General features: G+C 38.4%; 1 protein-coding gene across 1 annotated transcript in view; it reads right to left on the bottom strand.

The window, feature by feature from the left end:
• Window positions 1-1,283: 1,283 nt before the first annotated feature.
• The window catches only part of LOC150090986 (NACHT and WD repeat domain-containing protein 2), a 113,714-nt gene continuing 90,700 nt past the window's right edge, over window positions 1,284-24,297 (bottom strand). The window contains exon 8 of the mRNA XM_090379506.1: window positions 1,284-1,396. Within this exon, the coding sequence (XP_090235632.1) occupies window positions 1,284-1,396 (113 nt within the window). The remainder of the gene's footprint in view (window positions 1,397-24,297) is intronic.

Genomic DNA, 24,297 nt, shown 5'->3' with positions numbered 1-24,297 from the left:
ATAACCATTTTTACGTTAACAAATTTGTAGAATTAAATTATCTTAACAATTCAAACTTCACTATAAAACTTATACGATTATCTTGGAGGTAATAAAGTCAGAAATATGAGGATATAAATGAAACCCAAGTTAAGGATAAAAACAGTTCTCGCTATGGTCTATCAGAAGGAACTTTTTGGGGCCTTTATTTGTACCTTGACCCAATTAGTTGCTTTCAGGCGGGAGCGAATTAGTTCTTTATCTCTCGAAAACATGGGTTTTTCATCATACAAATATGCAAAATAACCAAGAACACACACAAACAATGCATTACGAAGCACAATGGATCCAAACCCATCCATCCATTCAGCCAGTATTACTTTTCCTCCCACTATTTCTAAATAAAAATGAAACCTGTTATAAAGAAGATTATGGGTCATAATTACGAAATAACAAGGCGTATAAGTCACAGATTTCTGCATCGTAAATAGCGAATTACTTTGTATTGATTTACAACTTAGTAACGCTGTACATCTTCATTACTTTACAAGTAAATATACTTACTTCAGACTTTGATTTTCAAACAGCCACACTCTAGAAGTAACCACTTTAAGCTTATGATTCAAACACTTTTTACAATCGGATTTCGCCTCCAGCTCGCGTGTCAAACACATCCCCTGTACATCGACATAGAACCTATAGAGTGCTGATGTGTACGCTATAAGATTTCTAGTGAATGTGTTCTAGTTTACATTTGCTATGACGTGGTCAAAATAAAAATGCAATTAAAAACCCCCACAAAGTATACGGGTGACTTCTAAGGGTAATACAATTAATTTAATAATGCCTTGTGCCTCGATACAGGCTGAGGGATAAAGTATTTCACTAAGAAGAAATATACGGGTCGCACACAGTGTTGCAGCAGAAATAGGAAAAAAAGGAAATTTTTTTATGAAATACCGAGTATAGAATAGTAGGGAGATGAATTTAGTGTACTGTTTGAATAAGTTTCTTATTCAAACATTTCTAATTGTAGTGTTAATTAAAATATTGCCATAGCAAATGTATTGGGCATCACCATCAGTTCGAAAGAGATTTAGGCAAAGCAGGAATGGGTTAAAAAGTATGGAGGCAACAACAGTGATGTCAAAAACGAAGCAGAATGAGGTGGGATTCTGCCTCTGAAACTACAATATGTCTGCTCGATATTTTTTCTTTGCAAAGCTGCTGAAGTCCCACATTATGACAATAAACTTTAGACGTCATTTGCAATGGTCGCCTAGCACCATTATTCTTGGATAGGATCACCAGTTGGTGGCCACAACCGGAACAACATGAGTTTTAACTCTAAAATCCAAGACAGTTTTTAAAAAATCGGTACTATTGAGAACGTCATCATGATTAGGTAATATTTGCTCTAAAAATGAAACAAAATATTTATAAAGGAGAAAGTATGGTTTGATATATCATAGAGGAATAATTTAAAGCAGTATTGCAGTAAAATGAATCATAAACCTTTGGCTTCTGATTTACTTTACAAAAGACGTTGAGAGGACGAGGTAGCATTCTAAACAAATTTGATTAATGTGGCTTGTTAAAACTATATTGCAGGAAAATAATTTTACAAGGAAGAAAATTGTTTTTAGTGTGGTTGATGGTAAATTAAAAAGTTAATTCTCTGCCATACCGACAGAATATTTTAAATGAATTATAAATATTCTCAAATATAATTTGAGAACTCGATATTGGTGTGGAAGAGCTGAGATGTTGCGATTATAATGATTAGTGAATTTGAAAATATTCTTTCAACGTTTCAATTATGTGCAGAATGTCAAACAGAAAGCCAGATAAATTTTCAATTCCAGCGTCGCACAGTGCATCTTGTGTGTTCGCCGTCCAGATGGAATTCTGCGTGTACAGCGGAATTGAGGGCACCTGCTGTGCTCTTCATGATGGTACAGCGGGTGCATTCAAAACCTGCTTCACTAAGCCGGCTTATAAATAAAAGGGAAGGAACGGAAATACATGCCCAACTACTCTTCTTATTTTTTTAGAATCACTCTTGTTGAATTTTCACGCATAGGTGGAATTTTCCAGAAAAATGCGAATGCCTTTTATAAAAGCATATTTAGTAGATCTAATTGGAGAACTGAAAATGAATTCTAGCAAAAGAAAATGGTAATGTGTTTGTTTGTTTTTTTTTACTATCCTCTTCTTCTTTTGCCATCTTTTTCGGGATACCGGAAAAAACATTGAAAACCGGACATCGCCACTCTATTCTTGTCGTCCAACCATGGAACAATGAAACATGTCCTACTGAGTGACGAATCAAATGAAGACTATCTTTAGTGAACTTCAGAAAAATACGTTCATGTTTTCACGACTTTCACAGTCCTCAAAACATTTCGATCCAAGACCCGGTATCGGTCATGGATCAGAAACTCAAGGCTTTCAACATGGAATAGTTTTTGGATATAACAACAGTAACTTCTCTGAGCGCGCAACTGTCATTCGCTTGAAGCTTCCAAAATCCATGAGGACGTTCAAAAATATAAAATCGTGAGTGATACCTCGACAGAAAAAAACGGTCTTGGCAGATTCACTAACTCGCGGAACGTAGTCGACTAACCACAAAGAGGATAATTCAAGTTCTACAATATTTTCTGCAAGAAAAATCACAGGTCCAAGATGCCACAGGGATATGTCAGTTCTTCAATGACTTGTAGGGAGCTGCATAAGCCCAATATTTCATTCTTCAGTGCTAAATGGCGGTAGCAGTAGAATTATTCTCGACATTCATGAACTGGGCGAGTTTGATTGCGGAGATTGCACTCTTTAACAATGGAAATAATATTAGATTTTTTTTTTTTTTGGGAAGTTTACTTTCTTGCCTCATTATGCCGCTACGAGGTGAGTTCAAGTTATAAGGTTTGTTTGTTTGTATTGAGGTTTAATGGCGCATGGATTACGCGGGTCATAATGCGCCAGAGTTATAAGGTCTTCAAATTGAATTTCTTTAAAAATATATTCAATGTATATTATTGAGACTGCTTTAAGGGCAAGTTAGATTACAGAAGACCTCCAAATATAAAGATAGACGGAAAGCAAAACCCTGTTGTTCGTGAATTAAAACATCTTGGCGTAATTTTAGATGACAGGTTAACCTTTTCCTCTCATATTAATCATCTCGCCTCGAAGATTAAGAAGTTCACTGCAGCAGTTATCCGAATTTCCAAATCGGACTGGGGACTAAATAGGAAGACTTATTTATACAGCAGTATTCGTACCAATAACAACATATGCTTCGGGAGTCTGGTTTCATAGAGCCGTCAAGGTTAAACTCCGTTCCAAACTCATCTCCATTCAACGGATTATGCTCCTTGCCATGCTCCGGTCCTGCAGGACAGTGTCCTCTGCTGCTCTACGGGTCCTTGCTGGAGTCTTACCACTAGACCTGCATGTAATCTTCAAAGGACTATGCTATCGTCTAAAGCCCGAAGTTCCCGGCGAGATTCTCGGCATCTCATGCAACTTAACTGCTAACATCAAAGACGAGAAACGGAGAATCTGGAATGAACTTATCAATGTGTGGCAATCACGATGGGATTCCAGTACTACTGGTCAAGTCACCCGCTCTTTTGTTCCTGCAGTTACCTTCCGTCTCAACAAGAACGTCCGCTAATGGTTTTCTCGCAGCCTAACAACATCGTATATACTTACAGGGCACGGCTCCATCAACTCCAAACTATTTCAATTTGGCTTGTCTGACACCAATCTCTGCTTGTGTGGTGCTGAGGAAACCTGGACGCACATTCTGTATCGCTGCAGCCTGTACCACGATGATAGATCTACACTACAAGCTGCTGTCAGCAACTTCTCTGAAGGAAATGAAGTGGCGCTGACTGAAAATTCAATCGTTCTCAGCTCTACAACAGTTCTGCTCTGCTGTTTTCACCAAAAAAAGCAACTCTTCTCAAGTTTATCAACATATCAACAACAAGGAACCAACCCAACACCTGCAATGTCTATCGACATTTCTTAAAACTGATATCGCCTGCCATCCACTTTTTTATTTTTAAAGCTGGTACCACAGTTTGGGCAGCTGTGGATACAGAATTAGCTAACACCCATTGGTATAGCACTACCTCAGTGGGTGCGGTTTTCGTTCTTCCTAGGACAGAAAAAGACTGCTGTCTTGTGGTTCCTGTGCCACAATTTGTACTACTGATTAGTTGCGTGATGTGATTTGCTGTATGAACATGTTACATGTTCATTACACCTATAACATTGTAATTAACACGATTATATGTATATATCATTGTATGTATCATTATATATTGTATCATTATATGTACCATATATTGTATCATTGAATATATATCTATGTATGTATATAGCGGATTTGCCAATTTCTGGCTAGGGGCCGCTTGTTGTTTTGTTAATAAAGAATAAAGAGACCGCTTTAAAAATGGTAAAGTTAGTTTTAAATGTTGTCAAATGATAGCAGCACGATACAACGCGGCAATCGATTGTAGCACTCCAAAGAGCGCAGTATGTTTGTAACACTTAAAATGGCGGTCTTCAGTCATCAAGAAGAACGTGTAATTATCCAGTATTTGCATTTAACGGGAAAAACTTCTATTAAAATTCATCGTGAAATGTTGAATCTTTCTCCTGAGAGCTTTATGGACGTGGAAAAATGTGCGCAGCTGGGTACGAAAGTTTCGTGAAGGACAAGAATCTTGCAAGAACGAAGTGTCTGTGTGTGTGTGTGTGTGTGTGTGTGTGTGTGTGTGTGTGTGTGTGTGTGTGTGTGTGTGTGTGTGTGTGTGTGTGTGTTTATTGGCGCATTAGCTGCTATGGCTATAAGAACGTTCGTCAACCAAGGTCTTCAATCAGCCGTTCTATGGTCAACATCCTCCAGGTGTAGGAAATTGTTTTGGGCGACAGTAGATGAAATTGCAACTACAGGCATTTCTGTTGTCTCCGTGCATACCTTCATGAAGATCACAGAATGAACAAGGTGCCAGGAAGTGATTTCCACGGTAGCCTTCTCAGTAACAAAGAGACATTCGTGTCAAATTGTGTGAAACAATGTTCACTCGAGTGGCTTGAATGAAGGATTGTGTCTTCTCCTCGATTGCAACAACGGGTGAAACTTGAATTCTATTGTTCATTCTGGATCCAAGGGTCAGTCCACCGGATCGATGCTACCAAAAAGTTCCGTGTTGTGGAACTGCGGAGAAAATGATGGTTGCTGTTTTCTAAAATATTAATGGAATAATCGCTGCCATTGTGCTGTATATTTCCAAGAGCACTGCAGTGACAGAAAACTCGTATAAAGAGATTCCGAAGAAATCTTTTCTCCGACTGAATCACATTCGATTCCATCAGAACAATGCTCTGCCCCCATCGCGCTCTTAAGCCGAGAAAAAAAATAGAGGTTGTTCCATATCTTTCATGCCCGTCTGACGTTGCACCTAGTGACTTTTGCTTGTTTCCAACGATGACGGATACTTTTACATGTTCTCAAGGTAGAGTTGGGCTTATGCTTGGGAGCTACCCTGATTAAAGAACACACACACACACACGAGTGTTTAATGATATGTACAGAGTATATAATTATATGTAAATATATCTTGTATATAAATCATGTATATATCTTGATGTACATAATCTTGAGACTGTATATTGTGTGTAATTAATAAATGAATGAATGAAAAAAATGGACTAGTTATCAAAAGCGTATTAGGGGCGCACACTTGCTTGCTTGTCTAGTGTGCCAAATACCCTTGAACCAACCTGCTACTTTTGTATTAGTTCTTTTGAACTAAAGGCCCTTCTTGCAACTACCTGCGTGACTGAATACTTTTTGGACTATTTAGTATTAAATTATTCCCCAGATAATTTAAAGGATATGATTCAGATTTTATGTTCGAGTAACATGTCTCTTTTAACTAAAGAGGAACCTTTCAAGGATGAACCTTATGAAGGTGTCAAGGTCGTATTGTGAGAATCGATTAGTCTGCCTTCACCAATGAAGGCCATATCACCCAATCGCAAATAAGTCCTAGAGTTGATCATTTTGTACGGCCAGTTACTTTTTCATTGTCCCGAACCAATCAGTTTTCGCAATTACAACCTTGCAAGGCGTATTAGGCAGCAGAAGTCTGATATTTCAAAGTATGAAATGCAAAGGAATATTTATTGTTTTTTGAACTCATAGGCTATTTTTAGTTTCCTTATCTTGAAATATTATTTTGTCCTTTAGATTTTGTACTACATTCCTTTGATCATTTATAAGATTAACAGGAAAAAAATATCTGGAGATAGAACGTCTTTTCTTAACAAGAAGCTTTCCAATTCCTGTAGATATTTCATAGAAAGTATATTTTATAGTCCTTAAAATCAATTTACTAAAACGTTTCAAACAGTTGAAAACTGAAGCACGTGCCCTCCACATTTATGTACTGGTTAAAAGTGAAACTTTGAATTGAAAAGTGGTAAAAATTGTTCAAATTTTGAATGGTATTTAGTAATTTTTCAATCAAAGTTTAAATAATATCGATACACTTGGAGATGCCCAAACCTAAACAATATTCATATACCAGAGTACCCCCATGTCTTCCATTTGAAAATGCGGATCTACAGTTGAATAAAGGTGAACTGCTGGGGTAAATTTTTAGTAGGACTTGCGAAATGGTGTTCATTGATTGATTGATTGTCGCCCTGAATACTCCATTTCACTTCAACAGGCTAAGATTTACGACTGCTCGCGTTGGTAATGCTAATAACTGTTATCGCTTAAAATTAACTGATTAGCAGCATTTGAACAGCGAAACGGACTTTTCAATTTGAATTCATCACATCATCCTGTTCTGGAATGCAAACTCTGATATTGGCTGTGACTTTTTAGGTTTAATGAGGTTTCATGGGAGGACACAATAATGGAAACACCTGATATGAAAGTGGTAGCTTTTGTGATGGCTGCATGACGTACATATTAATGACATGCAGTGCTGTTTGTTTTGTTTCTTGCGCTGTAATACTATGAACGGAAGATCAATAAAGTTGATGTTTATTAGAGGTGATATAAAAAGTACATTAAGAAAATGACCGACCTGTCTGAATTCCAAAGAGGTCAAATTGTTGACGCACGTTTAGCAGGAGCATCGGTGACTAAAACTGCTGGTTTATTTAATATATCTAGAGCAACTTTACCGAAAGTGATGTCTGAAAGTATGGAAAAACAAAATCTGATAGGACGAATTGTGACAGAAAGACATTGCCGGACACTGAAAAGGATTGCAGCCTGGAAAACATAAAACTGTTGCCTTAAAAATAACTGCAGAATTTAATGTTAGTCTCGGCAATCCAGTTTCTAGTAAAACAGTTCGACGAGAACTTCAGATGTGTGCAATCTTGGTTTGGGGAACACAAAACCATGGCTGAGCATCTCTCATGGCCTTAAACGTTATTGGTCCACTTTGGGTATACAGTATTTGGAAAGGAGAATGAAGAGCAGATTTTCTCGACCTTCATCACTCAATGAGTTTTAAACGTTCCTCCACGAAGAATATGCAAATATTCCTCTTAAGACAGTTCAAGGTTTATTTGAATCTGTTCCAGTGGAATACAAGCTGTTTTAAAAGCAAAACCTAACACCGTATTAGTGCATACCTGTAACTCTTATCATTGGTGGTTCCTTTATTTTGGCCACCCCTATATATCTTTCAACCGTTATGAAAACAAATAATTCAGTATTAATTAATAGTAACTTTTGGTGTCACGGAAGAACTCCAAATGAGATATGTTAATACACGCAGGAAAACTGTCTTTTGCCGTGGGCAATTCTCATGCCATCTGGTTAACACATACATCTATGATGCATGCGTTAACCAGATGCAATAAAATGCAATAAAAATCTGAATCTCAGAGCTAATCCAGGTTACACGGAGGGCGTAGTTTAAAACTCGAAGAGAGTGAAAAATTAAGCCGCATCACATCAAATGCATGGGTTTCGAAGGAAAGAGGGGGAGGATATTGCTGGAATTGGATCCTGGGCAATCCGCGTTAAGTACGCTGTGATGCTGCACGACTTTGCAAAACCAGTCAGTGTGGGTTATGTGAGTAATGTGTTGTTCGGCTGGTTATTTTGTTGCCAGGAAGGGACCTCGAAACATCCACCCACGGCACGGGGATCCGGAGCAGGTATGGTAGATAGGAACACTTACTGGGCCACTCTGTCCCGAAGGACAGAGAAAGCGTGTCAGGAACGGAGTGAATAATACGATCTAATTAAGAGGAGGGATGGAGGAAGAAGGCAGCCCTCAGGCGAGTAAGGAGTAGGAATCTAAAGGAGGTGCGAGACCCTATAGAATGGTCGGATTGGGTTATCCTTAGCGGACCGAATATATAGATAAAAAATAAGAGTGAGACTCAGTTGGTTGCGGCAGCACTTTTTTTTATCTATTTAATCTATTATTTTATCTATTTTACCGAGTCAAATCACGTTGGAAAAATATATCCCAGCGTTCGCAGAAATCCCAGTCCTCAATATACAGGAGTATATTGAGGACTGGGATTGAGGTCAACAAAGGCGTCCCATGGTGACAAGTTCCACGCCGTCAGAAGAGAGGAGTGGTTAAAAAATACGTTTCCCTATTCAAGAGACCCTAGTGTCAAAACAGTCAGAGTTAGCGCTGTGAAAATCGGTGGGTATGTCATTTAGGGTATGTGGAAGCGATCTGTAGAATAAAAAAAATCAGTTCAAATTTCCGTAACCAGGGGAGAAACGGCGCTGTAAATATGTAAAAGTTGTCATTTACTTGAAGACACGCTGCTTACGCAAATGAAATCCTGTTAGATAAAAGCAGAAAGGCCAACGCCACCGTCAATCACCATTATGGCTCTTACAAAAAAGGAACGTGCTCTTTTAGTAAAACTGTTCTACCACAATAATAGTAACGCCAATGCAGCTCTACATGAATATCGGAAACTTAAAGGTTTGCGTAAAGGACCTTTGACATTGTCAGTGGGGCTTCGAAAACTAATAAAGAAATTTGAAGCGACCGAACGGGGAGTTAGGTGTAATTCCAGGCAAGGGATGACTACGTATCAGAACGGAGGTAGTGGATGAATTGGCGGTTGCAATGGCCTCCAGGTCAGAATGCGAAACACTACCAGTCAGTAGTGCCAGAGGTGTATCAAGAAACTTGAACCTTCCTTGGTCTACTACGATAATTTTACGCTGGATCCCGTACAAGATTCACGTAAGGCAAGAACTAAAGTCTTGTGATCAGCAACAACGAATAGACTTTGCTCTACGATTTCTGGCTTGTAAAGTAAAGTGTGTTTTAAGGCGCCTCCGTAGCCAGGTGGGAAGGAGCAGCAGTGCGTAGCACACGCTTCTTGATTAGACCGGGGTTCGAGCCCGTCACCACCAAATACGGAGAATGCGGAAAGGTCAGGGAATGACCACCGCATATCCCGGAGCAATATGGCCTTAGTTGCTAATGCTCCTAAAAAACAAAACAACAATAAAGTGTGTTTAGGGTCAAACGGCACCAGGGGTTTCCCCCATCTCCGCGTAGTATACATTGTGGGTGTGGCATAGAACACTGTCAATGCCAGAGGTTTACAAGTGTATGGATTTTGTATATGTGTAGCGTCGTGTACCGTTGTTCATCTGGTGATTTAGCTGTTGGACCCCTATTGGGGCCCAACGTTGTCCACACTTGGCCCCGTGGAGGCAGACCAGGTACACCAGTATTTTAAATGGTACTGTGGCAGGCCCTGCCACCTAATTTCCTGAGATTTCAGTGGCTAGAGCCTATGTAAAAAAAAAAAAAAAAAAAAGAGAGAATTACGCTAGAATTTTGCTAAGCCGAAAGGGTCGTGTGCGATTTCAATTTGGATATTTCTAATTTCCACTGTGTGGGACGTACGCTTGTGAGACAAGGCTGGGGGGGAAAAGTCAGAAATATGAGGACAATAGAGAAGGCATCCCCAGGAGTGGCCTGTGGGGCAGATTTCTGGCTCATGTGGAACTTGAGGATTCATGGGCTCGAATGATCTTGAGGTCTGAAGAGACACATTTCACTCTTCATTGGGCTGTAAATGCACAAAACTGCCGAATATTCTCGTCCATCTGCTGTGCATGAAAGACCACTACAAAGTGCATACGTTACAGTATGGTGTAGACTCTTCGAAGAAAAATGGTAATTAGTGCACGGTATTGTTCATGCAAGATGGTGCCTCTCCCCACGTTGGTCGACAAGTGAAGGAACTGCTCCGTTCAACGTTCAGAAATGATCGCAGCATTTCTAGAGACTTTCCGCAGTTCTGTCCAGCCCAATCAGCAGATCTCAATCCCTGTGATTTCTGGCTATGGGGATACCTGAAAGACAGAGTTTACCGTGGCAGCATACAGATGCTTGTCGATTTGAAAGCAAGCATTAAACCCTATGTAGCCAACATCCCCAATGAGATGCTACGCGAAATTGTGTCACACGGTTTTCAGACATCTCAAGTGAAGGAAAGCACATAGAACGTAGATTTTATCCTAAACAGAAACGGTATCTTCCAAGGCTATAATTCTCCGTGTCATCGAGCCTGTCTGTCCACGAGTGATTCGATGAACACAGTGAAGATATAACCCATCTTGATTGGACTCCAAATTCGCCTAGCCTCAATCCAATCAAACACCTGTGGGAACGGGAAGTGATTGTTATGGGCATGCAACCATCATCTCTTCCAACAGTGGAAAGCCTTGCAGGCAGCATGGCTGCAGATCCCTACGGACGTCTTCGGACATTTAAAGGAGTCAGTACCTAGGCGAATAGCGACTGTTATCCTTGCGAAAGGGGGCCAACACAGTGTTAGGCAAATGGTCATAAGTCAGTGATCAATCAGTGTATATATACATACGCACCAATTGTCTTTACCATGTCTGTCCGTCCGCATGTATCAGCTGGACTCCCTGTGGACGGATTTTCTTGAAATTTTTTATTTGAGCTTTCTAAAAATATTTGTAGAACCAATCTAAATTTAATTAAAATCCGACAAATTGAAACCTGGAAATTATTATTTATTTCTCCATAAAATTTGTATTTAAAAAATATATATAGACTACCCTCGCCAACAAGATTCTTCGAAATTTAAGTATGAAATATTGCTCAGTTTTCCTTCATGCGAAATTTGCTATTCGCAGGAAGAACTAAGAGAGAGAGAGAGAAAGTGAACTTTATTGTTTTCCTTTTTCCAAAAATATGTACGTATTAAATTTCTTTCATTTTGGGGTTATCCTGGGTTTCTTATTATCCGGGCAAATATATTTCCCAACCACCCCAGGTAATCGGGAGTCTGATGCAAATGAAAAGGAGCGATTATTTCATTTCTTTAATTGCTCGTCCGTATGAGAATTAGCATTTTTATGATATGATCTTTCTTTAGGAAATATGGGACATTTCGATATTTAGTATTCAGAATTCGTTAAGTGCAAAAGAAAAAAAAAGTATTCAACAAGGACATTATGATTCATTTGACCTTTTTCCTTCACTGTCGTGACGTTTTCTACGTTGATTAGTAATTAATACGGGTTTGTTGTCTCCCTTTGAAAGTTTTGCTGTATTGCTTTCACCCATGCCCTACTTCCACTCCACTCTCTTACACCAAGTGTTTCTAAATGAGGACTTTGTCTGTGTGGTGCAGGGGGGGGAAGGCGTTATGAAAAAACCACGGGAATTAAAAGTGGCATTTAATAATTCCCTAAGTGAAACACACCTCTGCGTCATCTAGACTTCGAAGAGTGGGGGATGAGATCGTGCGCGTGCCATCAGAAGAAATTAACTCTACTGAAAGTGAAAAAAAAAAGATACGAGAATTTAATTAGGGCGAAAAATTAACGCGTGATTTCAGATATTTTCACGCGATGTTCTAATTAACCAATAAAGTGAAAGTAGACTGGCAATGTTTTGATACGAAGAAACGATTTCAGAAAGTTCTGATTGTTTTTTCATAACAAAAAAAGTAGGGATTTTACGTGTACCTATTTACTTTTAGCAGTTCATGACTAGCACATAGCCAATCATTGAGCATACGCGTGGGTACATATGTATATGCGTTTGAGGAGACCGTGGTTTAAACCACACGCGCTGTTAGTTGACGCGCTGTTAAAATGGTGGATGTCCTTTGGATTCTCGTTGAGAACTAGGTCCAGGTTATTAGAGCATCATTCCAATGAATCTTTCCCCACGTTGAATTAACAATTTCCCTGAATCCTTAAGGCATCCTCAATGACAACTAAAAAAAAAAAACCTCTTGTATCTCCTCTGTTCAAACGAATTCCATATTTCCAAAAACAAATTTCTTTTGTTAACGCATTCCACTCTAAGAAAAATGTCCTTCCAAACGCTTTTATCGTATATTCCTTCCTGTCATTTCTGGATATGCCTGAGACACAAATTGTCAAGAAATGTCAAGAGCAGAGACAAAAATTTTGTCTCTGCTCTTGACATTTCTCCAGCGTGACCAGTATTTCTTAAACAAGCCATCAATTCGCTCATGTTTTTAATCATTCGTACCTATGTGAATCGCTACTTTAGTACCCTTAAAAATCGATAGCTCTTTAGCCACATCACCAATTTTGAATCCGGCAGATACACTTGGTCTGTTCCACCTCTATTTATTATAGATTATATTTCCAGTTTCCCTTACAATTGAGCCTCCCAGTAAGACTATTTCCTATGGAACCAGAACATTCTTCACCAAAAGATCCAATCCTTGAGACGGATTCGGGAGAGCGTCGCTTAGTGTGGAATCAGACACCTGGATCTCCGTCGAGTCCTCAGTTCGATTTTTCTCTACACCATTAGGTATGACTCAATCTCGCCAACAGTGTTCCGAGTTCTAATTTTAGGTCACACATGTAGCACTCAGAAAAGAGAACTAGAGGAAGTTTTGCATGCAACAGCGAGTACAAGGAAAAAGGCCTTAATATGCAGGTGAATTTATAGTGACAATTTTCTCATCAGACATGACACCATGTGATATATTATACGCAACTTTCCCAGTTCCATTGGGACACGAAAATTTACTCGTACACAATCGAAATAACTGACCGCAGTCAGTCTGCTCTATTTAAATCATCCATATATGGATATCAGAACAATTTTCAAATTTTTACTCTTTCATTTGCATCAGTTACTTTAGCTATTTGCGCAGTTTCAGTAGTCTGATATACTACAGATAAATGTGTAAACTGTACTATAGCTTTTTGTCCACCAGTGTAGTTTTATTCCAATGTAAACTGAAATTTAGGCTAAGAATTTAAAATAAGTACCTAGTTCCGACCCTGTGTTTCAAAAATACGGGCTTCGATCTAGTAAATGTAGGAATACGAGATTTAACATTGGTTATCGGTGAGTGAAGTCGTGCATAGTTTTGCTGTTACTGTTAATAAGTATTAGGGCCCAAAATGGAAAATTTTGCAAACCAGAACACTCATCAGGATATGTACAGAAGGCAGTTAACGCATGTGCAAATGTGCATGTGCTTGGGCAAAAAACACTCATAATTTAGAGTTTCATCAATTCATGTATTTATTCAATATAGTTGGATATGGCGTCCACATAAAATCCGTTTTCAATGGAGGCACGTTTAACTGATTGCTTAAACCGATTGCTCATGGTTTTATCTAACAAATCAAGGAATCACTCAAACGAATTCAGCATACCAAGATCTACAATTATTTAAGATATGAAAGACGAAGAATAGAGAAGTTTTGAACATGGTTTGGTGACTGAGCTATTCCGATATGGACCAAAGACAAAGTTGTATTTTGTTGCTCTGAAGGACATTCTTCGCAGAAATATCTCTGTGTTGTGCTATTCACTGATGAATGTAGTTTACTTGAATAATTAAGTAGTTATTTTGTGTGTGAAGGCAACAGCAAGAAGAATCCTTAATAGTATTATTAGCATATATGGCTGTCGTCCTCCGCAGTGTCTATCTCAAAAGTAATTCTGTGGGCTGACATAACCTGATAGTTTGGCTAATTCTTTCCGAATGGTGAAGTTAATTGACAGATATCTGGAAATTTACATTTTTAATTCCTGTTTCCTAAGAATATTCTCAAGACAGGTCTTATTGAATAGCTTTCCAATTTGGAAAGCTAGTCAATAAGACCCAGGCTTCGTTCCTTACAATGATCAACACAAGCACACTCCTGATTTGATCACTTTCGGGTTTGATCAAAGGGAAAGTGAGGCAGACCTCTTCTCTCTCACCTCCCCTATTAATGGCAGGAATGGTAGCCTTGTTGGTCAGCAACGCCTGTCGTAATTTATTTTAAATTTAATTTTATTAAATAGAATTCACCTGCCCACGTTGAAGGCTTGCTGCTCTCAACTCAAGTGTATGAAGATTCTTGTACCTCTCTGAGGATTACTAAACTTTAATCGCCCGCTCCTGCTCTTACAACATTAACTATCACGTGACCAAAATAATTCTTTTAAATATATATATTTTCTATATTAATAAATGATGAAGAAAGGAACAGTAAATGATAGAATATAGCCTTTAATCGCAGTATAAGATATATACAATCAATCCCATCAAGGCATGATGGTGCCAAGGGTTTAAAAATAGAATCATAATTAAATAATACCATCCATCTAATTAGTAAACTCTTAAATTGGCATTGAGATATTATACACACATTCCTATAAGTTCTTATAGAGTAACTGTGACGTTGTATACTCTGATTATAACAGTCCTGAGCTGGAGCGGTGTTATGTAGCAGTCTGAAATTAGTGGGAACAGCTGGACAAGCGTGGTCGACCGGGGTTGATCACAGGTGCAGGCGGCGATTGGCATCTAGAAGACATGTTAGTGGTAGTCGAAGGTGTCACTATTGGCAGGTAAAAGTGCGGTTGGCTTGGACGTGGCGTTCTAAATTTTTAGTGTAATGAAGATTTCTTTATATTTCTTGCTGTCTGCCACTTGTTGGAGAGCACCATGGATCTTGGAGCGATGACAGAATTTTCTTAGGCAGGAAATTATCGGTGGTTTACTGATGGCTGTGCTGAAGCCCGAAGATAAGGGAGAAGAATTCGCCAAGGGCATTCATCCCAGAAGAAATAACGGAATATTCACAATGCAGAGATTAGTTGTCACTATTTCTATTTATGAGTACGAGTGTTTAAACGAATTGCAGTAACTTAAAATCGTTTTTCTAATTGCTTGAAAAAAAAATAGATAAAATGCGTAGTTAAACTGCATTTTTTCCTCGCTAGTAGTCTTCATATTTCAGGGGCGAGACTCACTTTACATTTAGAATAAAACTACAATTATTGTATATAAAGAAGACACCTTGTTCATGAGCAGCAGGCGGTATAAGATTGTCGAATGTGGCACGCCCTTGTTTAAATTAGACACTACAAGAATTTGTGAAAACTCATCATCCGCATCCTCCTTTTTTATCCCGGAAACAGAACCGTCAGACTGAAAACACGTCTTGTTTCAGGTGTTAACCAATTTCCTGTAATAAGCACTTAGGCAAATGTAACATTGAATTGGGTTTCAGATTCACTGACAGACTCAAAGACAAAAACAATAATCTGCAAATGATTGCTTGTATTCGACCAAATATACATACATGCGTGCATGCACGCTACAAACGCAAAGTGCGAGCTAAGCAAGCAGCTTGATTTTCCGTCTCCGACAACCTTTCGAGAACCATTAAAATAAGGAGTAGGGTTGGGCTTGGGCGTAGTGGCTATTATAACAATGCTGGTTTTTGATTGACAGGTTTATTATTGCTCAGATTATATTATGGTAGCCTTTCCATTGTCCTTTTTTGTTCTCTGTGGAAGAAGAAAAAAAAAAAAAAAAAAAGAAAAACAGCTTTTGCCTGGATTTTTCCCTTTCTGGAGGGGGGTGGATGGGAACTCCCATTGCAAATGCCTGCTTTGGTGCTGTAGCGTTATTATAGCTTGACCTGTTTGGGAAAAGTCCGAGTTCGAATATTGTCAGGTGAAGCAAGAGTCTTTTTGATGTCTTTTTCAATAGATGTTGAGTTGGCGCATCTCAAGTGGAAGTGTCTATATATATTTTTTAAATTTTAGGCGTTTTTGAAAATGCACGAGGCTGCTATCAGCTTCTTCGTGTCTGTACCCAACGCCACTTCCTATCAGGTGACTTAGATTTTAAATGACGCAAATGATGTCACTTCCTAAATGGCGCTAACGATGCTAACTCAGTCACTAACGTTGATTCGGTAGAGTAAGCAGCGGGTAGTAATATTATGCAAGAATAAAATGCAGACTTTAATAAAATCTGCTTCTCAAGATTTTGATTTCGGTACATGTATTAATGAATGTTTTATTTTTTGAATGTTCTGAACTACTGGAAGAGGGAAAAAATGAAACACAAGATTTTCAGTGTATATTCTGACTTATTTAGAACATTCTTCTGTTGATCTAACATTCTGTTGAACATTCTTCTGTGAATCTGTTGATATGAATTTGAACTTCGTCTTAAATTTATTTCAAATAGCCTTGGTTAATCCTAGGGACGCACATCTGGCTCTTGGGCCTATGTTTTTTTTTTAGAGACAAATGCCGTTATCCACAGATCTCGTCTGCCTAAATTGTATGGCATCGCCGCTATGGGCGAATTCGCTATACATTTAAAAATCTGAGACACTACAGGACAGCTGCTTCGAAGCTTACTGGCCTCTCATCCTACAATTATTACAATTTTTCCATACATATTACCTAGGTTAATCATACACTTTACAAATATTGTAGCTGAAGAATTATATGTGTTGTTGTCATGAGCTGATTGGAGAAATAAATGGGCAGTATGGTGAACGCGCAGAAAAAATGTTCTTAGAAATCTTCAGATTACTGCAGTCCAATATCCTGAGCAGTCAATAAGGCAACACTTCAACTCCCCAAGTCGGTTTTCTTTGCACATATTTGCATTTCTTTTGTCTGTGACCATCTCAATACAAAGGTTCGTTTTTTTTTTTTGCCACTGTATCATATCTACTTTCCTAAATTGTAGTAAGACACCCTGTATATGTTGAAATTGTTTTAAAGTATAATTTTAAGAATTATTTTTGAAATCTACGCACGAGTACAAACAGCTTATGTATTAGTGGAGGCAAAAATCACGTTGGCCAGTGTTATTATTCAGAATGTAAGGCATCATACTATGAGGACTCAATTTTGTCTATTTGCATATTTATTATCAATGTCAGTACATGAATGTTTATAACATCAGTTACTTCATTACAAATTTCATACACAAATATAAGAAAAATTTACGCCTCTTAGTTTTTTATATAATAGTCAATAAATACACTGTGCTGCCACTTTATTAGCCTCCTTTAGCCTTCAAAACAGCCTGAATTCGGCTAGGCATGGATTGAACAAGATGCTGAAAACGTTGTGCAGGAATGGAATACCATGCAGACATGAGTGTGTCACGCAGTTCTTTGAGATTCGACGGAGGTGTAGGCCTGCAGCGAACAGTCCTTTCCAGCTCATCCCAAATATTTTCAATAGGATTGAGATTCGCGGACTGAGCGGGCCACTGCAGCAAAGAAAAGTCATTGTCATGTTCCTAGAACCGTTGTATAGTGATTCGAGCTTTGTGCACTGGCGCATTATCCTACTGGAAGTAACCATCTGACTGAGGATAAACTGTCAACATGAACGGATGCACTTGGTCAACAACGATGTTTAGATACGATGTGGCATTCAGACGTGAATCTATGGGTATCAACGGACCCAACATGTGCCAAGAAAACATTTCCCACACCATAACACTACCCCCCACCACCTTGCACAGTAGTCGTCAGACATGATGGGTCCATGGATTCATGTTGTTTTCTCCAAATTCGGAGCCTTCCATCAACATGATGCACCAGGAACTTCGACTTGTCAGACCAAGCAACTGTTTACCAATCCTCGATAGTCCAGTGCTGGTGTTGCTGTGCCCACAAGAGGCGTGCTCTCTTGTTCTTCATTGATAACAAAGGTACGCAATGTGGCCGTCAGCTGTTGTAGTCCATTCGCGACTTCGAACGTGGCCCATGCCACGTTCGAAGTCCGTTTGATCACTCCTTTTTCCCCATTCTTGCTACGGTTTGTACGCTTAACTGATACTAGAAAGGTTGTTCTGCTGCATTTATATCCACAACTGTGGTCATGTGACTTGCAACGTAGTGGGACAAACCATTTGTGTGCACAGCAGGGGTGTACCTAATAAAGTGGCAGCACAGTGTAGTTATCTTCTGATAAACATACATTTCCTTAAAGCACTTATAAATGCATGTTTATCTGAAGATAACTACACTGTGCTGCCACTTCAAATAGCCTTCAAAAAGCCTTCAAATTTCAAATAGCCTTCAGTAAAGTGAATGTAGGTTGTTGATCTGCAATTGAGGACGGTTGTAGGGAACGCCATAGCTGATATATTGGTGTGGCATGTTTTATTTTTTATAGCCCTTTTTCACAAAGTAGCTGAGTTAGTCAGTCTCAGGTGAGGGTAGCATGTTTTTTTCCCTCCCGGAAACATCGTTTTTTCGTCCAGCAAACATAAAATTGACCACAGAACACACGCAATTTACAGACAATATATGCGGGCCATGATGGCGAATAAGGCATAAACCGCACAACAACAACAACGGCATGATTTCGTTGTAAGCTATGCGACTTCTAGGTAAATCACAATATTATTAATGATTTCTACCGGATACTTTTTATATTAGATGCGGTTTACCATATCCAATATTAAAAAAACGTATTAGCCAACCATGTTGGCTAATTCGTTTGGCATAAATACTGATAGAGGTAATGGATCCGGTAGAGGAATTAGCAACCATGTTGGCTGATGCCGCTACCAGATGCATTCTTTGCGTTTTGTTAGGCTCGCATGTGTATTCTGCGTGAAAATGAGTTTCTTCAGGGGTTCCTTGCTGTTGATCTCTTCTACATGTTGAGAGTTGAAAATGTGTATAGACTTTCATGTATTAGAGAGATCAATGGTCAAACTTTTGCACGAATACTGGATTTCTTGCATCTTCAATCATGACTATGTCGACAAGAACATATGGTGACATGCAACTGCGAAGCTCCCGCTACATGAATTTTGACTTGAAAGAATCAAGTTGAGGTCAGGCTCTTTGTGATTGAATAATTTGATGCAACCGCTTGTACTTATTAGAGGTTACGTTCAAAACTAACCTTTACATCTACACTTTGCCGAGGTCTACTGTGCTCTATAATACTAAACACACTTGGGTACTTCTGTGGCCAGCACAATGATCGTGATGTGTAGCAGCCCTACCATACTGTGTGATAGGACGACGATCACAATCCTTGCGCCAGGCCCCTGGGTTCGAATCCTGTAGAGATGAAATTTTGCAGACATTTATTACACTTTGGCCGAATTAGACTATCTCAGGCGAGGGTTGTGTTTATCTCCCATAAACATTGGATTTTCATCGCAAGCCGACCATAGAATATGCCCAATTACATACAACATACTGATTCTTCATGGCGTTAGCTACCTCGCCCTTAATACACATTTACAAGAGAAAAGCGTTCCTCTGGTAACGAACAGTGTTTCACTGCATACAAGTTCCTATGTCCACTGCAAAGAGGACTAGGATCGAATTTATGAATATACAGTGATTTAGGATTCGTAGTTTATCAGGTCTCGCGACAAAAGTTCCGTTGCATTTATTTCATTATGTTGTTGTTTGGTTTTTAGGAGCATTAGCAACTAAGGCCATATTGCTCCGGGATATGCGGTGGTCATTCCCTGACCTTTCCGCATCCTTCGTATTTGGTGGTGACGAGCTCGAACCCCGGTCTAATCAAGAAGCGTGTGCTACGCACTGCTGCTCCTGGCTACGGAGGCGCCCTTATTACATTATCTTTTAAGATTATGTTCGTGTAAGCAGTTGTTTTAGAATCTTCACAGTGCATGCTACAGCTATTACAATCTTTACAGTTTTTGGTTTAAATAAAAGAAATAGAAAACCTATCGCAAACAAGTATTTTGAGCATCACTATTCGAAAAATTTCCACTTGGCTACTTCCATAAGGGGATCATGTATCGATATTTTGTTTAAGATCTGTGTGTACTAATTTTGTCTGGGACCTGCAAATTCAGGTGTCCTTGAAGAACGCTTTTGTCAACATTAAAGAACTTCCTGTACGCGAGTCCAAGTCCTTCGAAATGTTGGTTCGACAAAAGTCTTGAGTATGTACTCCAATTCTCGTACGGGGAGAAGTTGATGAGCAGTGGCCAGAGGATATGTTATAGTTTGATAAGCGTACTTTATTCTATCAGGAGGTGAGAATACATATCATCGTCCGGATACAATTTCACTTGACTTTTTGCCTTCAAACTACATTCCAGATCGAAATTGAGTTTTTTGGGGTTTTTCATTCCACAAAACATGTAGATTAACCTGTGAACACACGTTCCTATCGACGTAATGCACTGGTGCAGTATGGCGCTCAAGATGCAGATGCGTCATAAAACGGCCATCTTAACAAAAATAACAACAACTGGTGACATAAATTGGAACTATGCAGTAATGCAGGTTTTGACTTCCGAAATGAACTTGAGTTCATGCCGAATAGAGAAAGAATCGATGCAAATTTTCATTTCACAAAATTACTTAGTACAGATATTTGCTGCAAACTTCGGACAAAAAAACAACTTTATAGACACGAGAGGGTGGGTGTATAGAATGTTCATGAAATCCTTATCCTAGGGATAATGGTACTAAAGAGAGAGCAGCTGTCCGCAAAGAGTGAATGTTTGTGAATAGCATTGCGACACATTTTACTCGCAAGTCCGACTTGATGAGAGGTCCGAAGAGTCAGGGGACACAATGTTTGTTTCGTTATTGTTTTATTTTCTATTTTGTGGAGGGGATTGTAGTTTTTCTGTGCCACACAACCACCGCATAGCCCTCCGCAAACTCACTTGTGAAAGAGAAGGCGTTGTTTGATAAAGGCATCGTTCATTGAGAAAGCAAAACATCTATTATATGCCAAATTCTCAAACGTCATACAGGCTAAATGTTACTTCACTCGTCTCTGTAACAGAAGGCACCATCTTCCAAGGAAGTAATTCAGAAAGTTTATAAACGTTGTCTTAGCTTCCTTGGTGCTTATTCTAATAGTGCGCTGTGCAACTTTAAGTCCAAGCAACGTATTATGAAGTGCAACTGTAGAACATCTACCGTTCATTTCAATTGGCTAATGTGCGTGAGATCATTTGTAAATTGGCCACTATAATTTTATTTTTACAAAGTGGATCTTTCTCACAGATCCTGGCTCACCCAAGCGTTTTCAACAATAATTGCACATTTTTCTTTACACCGGGCGAAATTTCTCCATAGTAGCTCTTGTACCAAAAGACGTACTCCAACAACAACATGAACACCATGGTTAACCATGATTTTAAGAAACATTGTATTAAACGAACTTCCTCAAAATTCCTTGGTATCTAGGTAATCTGCTGAAACTTTTTTTCTTGGATGTATAATCCCTTCTGGAGTTTTCGTCCTATTTGTCTCGTGCATTTCATTAGGAATGTTCTGAATGAATATATTCCATCACAAATGATATTAACTATTTATTGTGCTTGACGAAAAAAGTTGAGTTCCAAAGAGCAAATTATAACTTCCATCTTGTTTAGCTTCTTTCGAAGAGTTATGTTCGTAGGCAGTTAATTAAAATTCATGTATAAAGTCATTGATGTCAAATGTTGCAATGATTTATTATTACCTTTTATTTTAAAAGTTCAGTGTTTTCAAATTAGATACAGTAAACTCTCGCTTTAACGGACTTCGGAAATAGCGGACAGTGAATAAAACCAGGACAGGATTTTTGCCCTTACGGAACCTGATGACCTGCCTCAGTCTGATGGTACTTGACATAAATCAAAATATTTTCATGATGCAGCAGAGTGCCAGGGAGTCTGGATTTTCCTAACCATCACCTTTTATCAACCTACCGAGCTTCTCAGACATCAGTAGGGAATTATCTCTTATTGTGGAAGCTGGTAGTTTGAGTAATTCAGGGGAGAACTAAACAAATTATTTGGGGGGATGGACAAGTGATGTGGTTATTTATTTATTTATTTTTGGTTGATGCTTCATAAGCTTGCTTTCTTGCATCATTTTCAAACATTAAGATGAATCTTCAGAAAGGGTACTCGAGAGCTTTTGAAACTTTTAGTAAACTTTAGTCAGTTTATTTATTAAATTTAATGTTTATTATTATTATTTTATTCATAGTACTGCACTTTCTCATAATATTCTAGCAGCTGCGGCGACTATCATAAGTATTTCTTTCGAGTTTAACGGACAGTAAGATTTAGCATGAGATGCAATTGGATCTAAATCTGGCTTTAACGGACTTCCTGTACGCGATCTCCGAAGTCCAAGGCCTTCGAAATGTTGCTTCTACAAAAAGTCTTGAGTATGTACTGTACTCCAATTTCTCGTTCGGGGAGAGGTTGATGAGCAGTGGCCAGAGGACACATTATAGTTTGATGAGGGCACTTTATTTTATACCCATCATCATCTGGACACAGATTTGCTAAATAGTTTTATTCCTAATTGCATTTTCACTAAGATTTTTTTTTTTTTTTTTTTTACAATATGTGTACTTGTTTCTGATTGATTTTTTTTTCGTTTAAAGTTCCATCTGCAAGGGATTAAAGGAGTTTTTTTTGTCCTAACTGCTGTATTACAGCTAGCTCGATCTCTTAATGAGTATACTACATAATGTTTGATTCATTTTTGTAGATATTTTTGGATTAACCTTGTATTTATATTTTTATAATTTTAAATATCTCATTTCAGTTATGTGTGCATTAATTGTGTTAATTTATTTTTCATTTATTTTATTTTATTTTTATGTAATTTTGGCTGAAAAGTCGTCCCATTGTAAATAGGTTTCTAACGTGTATGTGCCTTACCAAATAACGTGTTGCAGAATTGAAAAACAACATTTCTGGAAACTAGAAAAATATCTCTGCACTGCCCAAGTAGCTTTCCGTTTGAGCTGTTGCGCTGATGTCGACGAGTGAACTTGAAGATCGGAGAATGTACTTGTAACCTACCCATTATGTTGCATCTTGCACAGCTAAAATTAAATGTTTAGCACACATTTATTTGCATAATGCCATTCATAGAATGTGATAGGACACCTTATCTTGATATATCTTTCATGTCGATGTACGAACCTTCAATAGCAGTTGTTACAATATGGAGAATATCTATAGGCAGTTAAAGGTTATTCATTAGCTAATCCGCGATGCATCCACCTTATAAAACCACTCCTTCTCATCGATAACCCATGTGTATGAAATGCACTGCTTACATAAACAATTGATCGAGAAGAGGGCAGCTAAAGAATGACCTTCAAATGCCTATTGAATTTCTCCACTATAGTTAGAGACTCAACAGTGTTGGGTGGACGAGCCACTATGGTGGTCTCAAATTTTCTTCGCTTAACTCCTGATTTTTTTGAATGGGGTGTTGCGAAGGACAATGTCTATGACACAGTTCTTCAAAATTACCTGGAAGTGGAGACCAATGGCAATGGAGTGGAGGAATGAATTATTTCATCCGGTCATAGAGCTGGTTACTTCGAGTGTTAAAAGTATAAACACCTGATGGAGCTGTTCTCCACATAAATAGTGGTCTTCTCTTTTTTTTTTATGGTATTATGAACTTTGGACAAATATTTATGGACTCAGGGACACATATGTACAACTTTATTAACCATTGATTACTGGATAGATCCAACAAGCTATCAAGTGCTCTGATTTTTTTCCTCTAAAAATGGGATATAACAAAATAATTATCTATAAACAATCTATAGTAACTATCTAATTAAGACTGAATTTACAATTCCATACAGTATAACACTAAAAACATCCTTTACGTATTCTGGAATGATTAATATGACGAGCATTTCCTGTTGAATGACCAGATTACACAAACTATGAAGTTATTTGAACACCTGATAACACTTTAAAAAAAAGTTAGCCTTCAAAAAATTATTCAGAATGTGTCACATGAGTATTTTCAGCTTCTGCAGTATTAAGGGTGTTCGCTGGGCTTCTTGGCACATGGAGTTACTTCATTCTGATTCATTTTTTTTTAATCTTAAGGGTGTTAGTTATTGATAAAATGTTCAAAGGCTCTTTCTAACTGTTGATGAAATGCTTGAGTTATTATTTAAAATTACAATTTCTAATCAGATATTAGAA

This window comes from Mastigoproctus giganteus, chromosome 1 (genome assembly GCF_048544385.1).
Source record: "Mastigoproctus giganteus isolate SK-2022 chromosome 1, ASM4854438v1, whole genome shotgun sequence".
NCBI classification, from domain to species: Eukaryota; Metazoa; Arthropoda; class Arachnida; order Uropygi; family Thelyphonidae; genus Mastigoproctus; species Mastigoproctus giganteus.
The sequence above is the reverse complement of the archived record's forward strand: the minus strand, read 5'-3'. Positions and strand labels throughout refer to the sequence as shown.